At 45.3% G+C, this 2993-nt stretch overlaps 1 protein-coding gene across 1 annotated transcript; it reads right to left on the bottom strand.

Annotated features, from left to right (window-relative positions):
• Nucleotides 1-2: 2 nt before the first annotated feature.
• On the bottom strand, nucleotides 3-932 carry LOC120859743 (olfactory receptor 4X2-like). The gene has a single exon (XM_040235733.1). It carries the CDS (start codon nucleotides 930-932, stop codon nucleotides 3-5), a length of 930 nt encoding a protein of 309 aa, XP_040091667.1.
• Nucleotides 933-2993: the final 2061 nt, after the last annotated feature.

Here is a 2993-nt window from a genome sequence, read left to right as displayed (position 1 = left end):
CTCTACCTCTCTTCTACTTTCATTGCTCTGACCCACAGCCTCTTCATGGCCTTCTTCACTTCAGCATTTCTCAGGGAGTAGATGACAGGGTTGAGCAGTGGGGTGATCACCGTGTAGAACACGGCCACCGTCTTGTCCACAGACAGGGTGGTAGAGGGTCTCAGATAGATGAAGATGCAGGGCCCAAAGAACAAGGAGACCACAGTGACGTGGGCCCCACAGGTGGACAGGGCCTTGCGCCGCCCCGCGGAGCTCTGGGTCCTCAGATGGAGCAAGATGACCACATAGGAGGCTAAGAGGACCACAAAGCTGATCACAGACAGGGTCCCCCCATTGGCAACGATCAGAAGACCAATGAGGACGGTGTCAGAGCAGGCAAGTTTGAGCAGGGGAAGCACGTCACAGAAATAGTGGTCGATCACATTGGGGCCACAGAAGGGCAAGCGGAAGACAAGAAGGATTTGGGCCAAGGAATGCACAAAGCCCCCCACCCATGCTGCGCCCACCAGGAAGGCACACACCTGCCGGCTCATGATGGTGGTGTAGCTGAGGGGCTTGCAGATGGCCACGTAGCGGTCATAGGCCATCACAGTGAGCAGGAAAATCTCCGTGCCAGCAAAGAAGTGGAGAAAGGAAAGCTGTGTCATGCAGCCCCACAGAGGTATGGCTTTCCTCTCAGCCAGCAGATCTGAGATGAGTCTGGGGGCTGTCGTCGAGGCGTAGCAGATCTCCACAAAGGACAGGTAGCTCAGGAAGAAGTACATGGGGGAGCCAAGGCTTCTGCTGCTCATGACAGTGAGGACAATGAGGAAATTCCCCAGCACAATGGCTGTGTACAGGAGCAGAAATATCACAAAGCAGGCTTTCTGCACCTCTGGATTGGGAGAAAGTCCCAGGAAAAGGAATTCTGTCACATTCTGTGTTTTAGCCATGAAATCACCACCAGAAGGCAGGAATTTCAATGGGTGATCTGAAATGAAACAAAACACTCCTACATTAAGTAGGAAAATTACATAACAATCCCTTGCGTGTCTGAGAAGCTTGTGAACTGGATACTGAAAGATTAGTAGGAGTTAGTCATGTGAAAAAAAAAAAAAAGGAAGAACACTCCAAAAAAGCAGAAGAGGATGTACAAACAATGGAAATTCATTGAGTAAGGCTGGAGTAAAGTGGAAATAGAAATACTAAAGCCAGAAATAGATTATAGTATCACTTTATAAAAGACTCCTATGGACTTTGGAGTTCCGTCAACAGACAATGGGAAATCCTGAAAAAAGTTAGGCAACTGAAAAGTAAAAGCATTTTGTAGGTAGAGGTTGGACTAGTGGATTAGACTTTGAACTGTGAAACAGGTGAAAGTGTTAGTCTCTCAATTAAGTCTGACTCTTTGAGGCCCTATGGGCTGCAGTCCACTAGGCTCCTTCATCCATGCAATTATCCAGGCAAGAATAGTGAAGTAGGTAGCCATTCCCTTCTCCAGGGGATCTTCCTCACCTGAGGATCAAACCCAGGTCTCCTGCATTGCAGGCAGATCTTCCAGAAAAATATCTACTTCTGCTTTATTGACTATATCAAAGCCTTTGACTGCGTGGATCACAACAAACTCTGGAAAATTCTTAAAGAGATGGAAATACCAGACCACCTGACCTACCTCCTGAGAAATCTGTATGCAGGTCAAGAAGAAACAGTTAGAACTGGACATGGAACTACAGACTAGTTCCAAATCGGGAAAGGACTGCATCAAGGCTGTATATTGTCACTCGGCTTATTTAACTTATATGCAGAGTACATCATGATAAATGCTGGACTGGATGAAGCACTAGCTAGAATCAAGACTACTAGGAAAAATATCAATAACCTCAGATATGCAGGTGATACCACCCTTATGACAGAAAATGAAGAAGAACTAAAGAACTTCTTGATGAAAGTGAAAGAGGAGAGTAAAAAAGTTGGCTTAAAACTCAACATTCAGAAAACTAAGATCATGGGATCAGGTCCTATTACTTCATTGCAAATAGATGGGAAAACAATGGAAACAGTGACAGACTTTATTTTTTGGACTCCAAAATCACTGCAGATGGTGATTGCAGCCATGAAATAAAAGATGCTTACTCCTTGCAAGGAAAGTTATGACCAACCTAGATAGCATATTCAAAAGCAGAGACATTACTTTGCCAACAAAGATCTGTCTAGTCAAAGCTACAGCTTTTCCAGTCATCATGTACTGATTGTGAGAGTCAGATTATAAAGAAAGCTGAGTGCCAAAAAATTGATGCTTTTGAACTGTGGTGTTGGAGAAGACTCTTGAGAGTCCTTTGGTTAGCAAGAACATCCAACCAGTCCATCCTAAAGGAAATCAGTCCTGAATATTCATTGGAAGGACTGGTGCTGAAGCTGAAACTTACTTTGGCCACCTGATGTGAAGAATTGACTCATTGGAAAAGACCCTGATGCTGGGAAAGATTGAAGGCAGGAGGAGAAGGGGACAGAGGATGAGATGGTTGGATGGCATCACCTACTCGATGGACATGAGTCTGAGTGAACTCCGGGAGATGGTGATGGACAGGGAGGCCTGGCGTGCTGCAGTCCTTGGGGTGGCAGAGAGTCGGACACAAATGAGTGATGAACTGAGCCGGACTGAGCCACCAGCGGATCCCAGACTTTGGACTAGGAGAAACCTATTAGAAAATTTGTTGCCCCATCGGGTGATATAGGGGCAGAAAGGATAGTGTTGCTATCTTCATGATAATCGTCTCTGTATTGACTTTGAATGTTTCGGCTTTTACCTACAAATTTCCTTTATCTCACTGCCTTTTGCTGCTTTTCTCTTTGTGGCTTACAAAATAGGATTCTCACCTCCCCATATACCCTTCAGAGTCTTCTGAAGAAATTTCACTCGACACTCAGGACTCTTTATTTTTGCTTCTCCTCCTAATTATCTGCTTCTACACTTGGACATTAGGTGACCTAGTTCCTTACAAAAGCTCCAGTTC

The sequence above is a fragment of the Oryx dammah genome, unplaced genomic scaffold, assembly GCF_014754425.2.
Source record: "Oryx dammah isolate SB20612 unplaced genomic scaffold, SCBI_Odam_1.1 HiC_scaffold_2716, whole genome shotgun sequence".
Lineage (NCBI taxonomy): Eukaryota > Metazoa > Chordata > Mammalia > Artiodactyla > Bovidae > Oryx > Oryx dammah.
Note: the sequence above shows the minus strand (reverse complement) of the source record. Positions and strands in the feature narration are given on the sequence as shown.

What these genes read in the sequence shown, in the direction of transcription:
- LOC120859743 (XM_040235733.1), bottom strand. Translation starts at nt 932, where the DNA reads ATGGCTAAAACACAGAATGTGACAGAATTCCTTTTCCTGGGACTTTCT.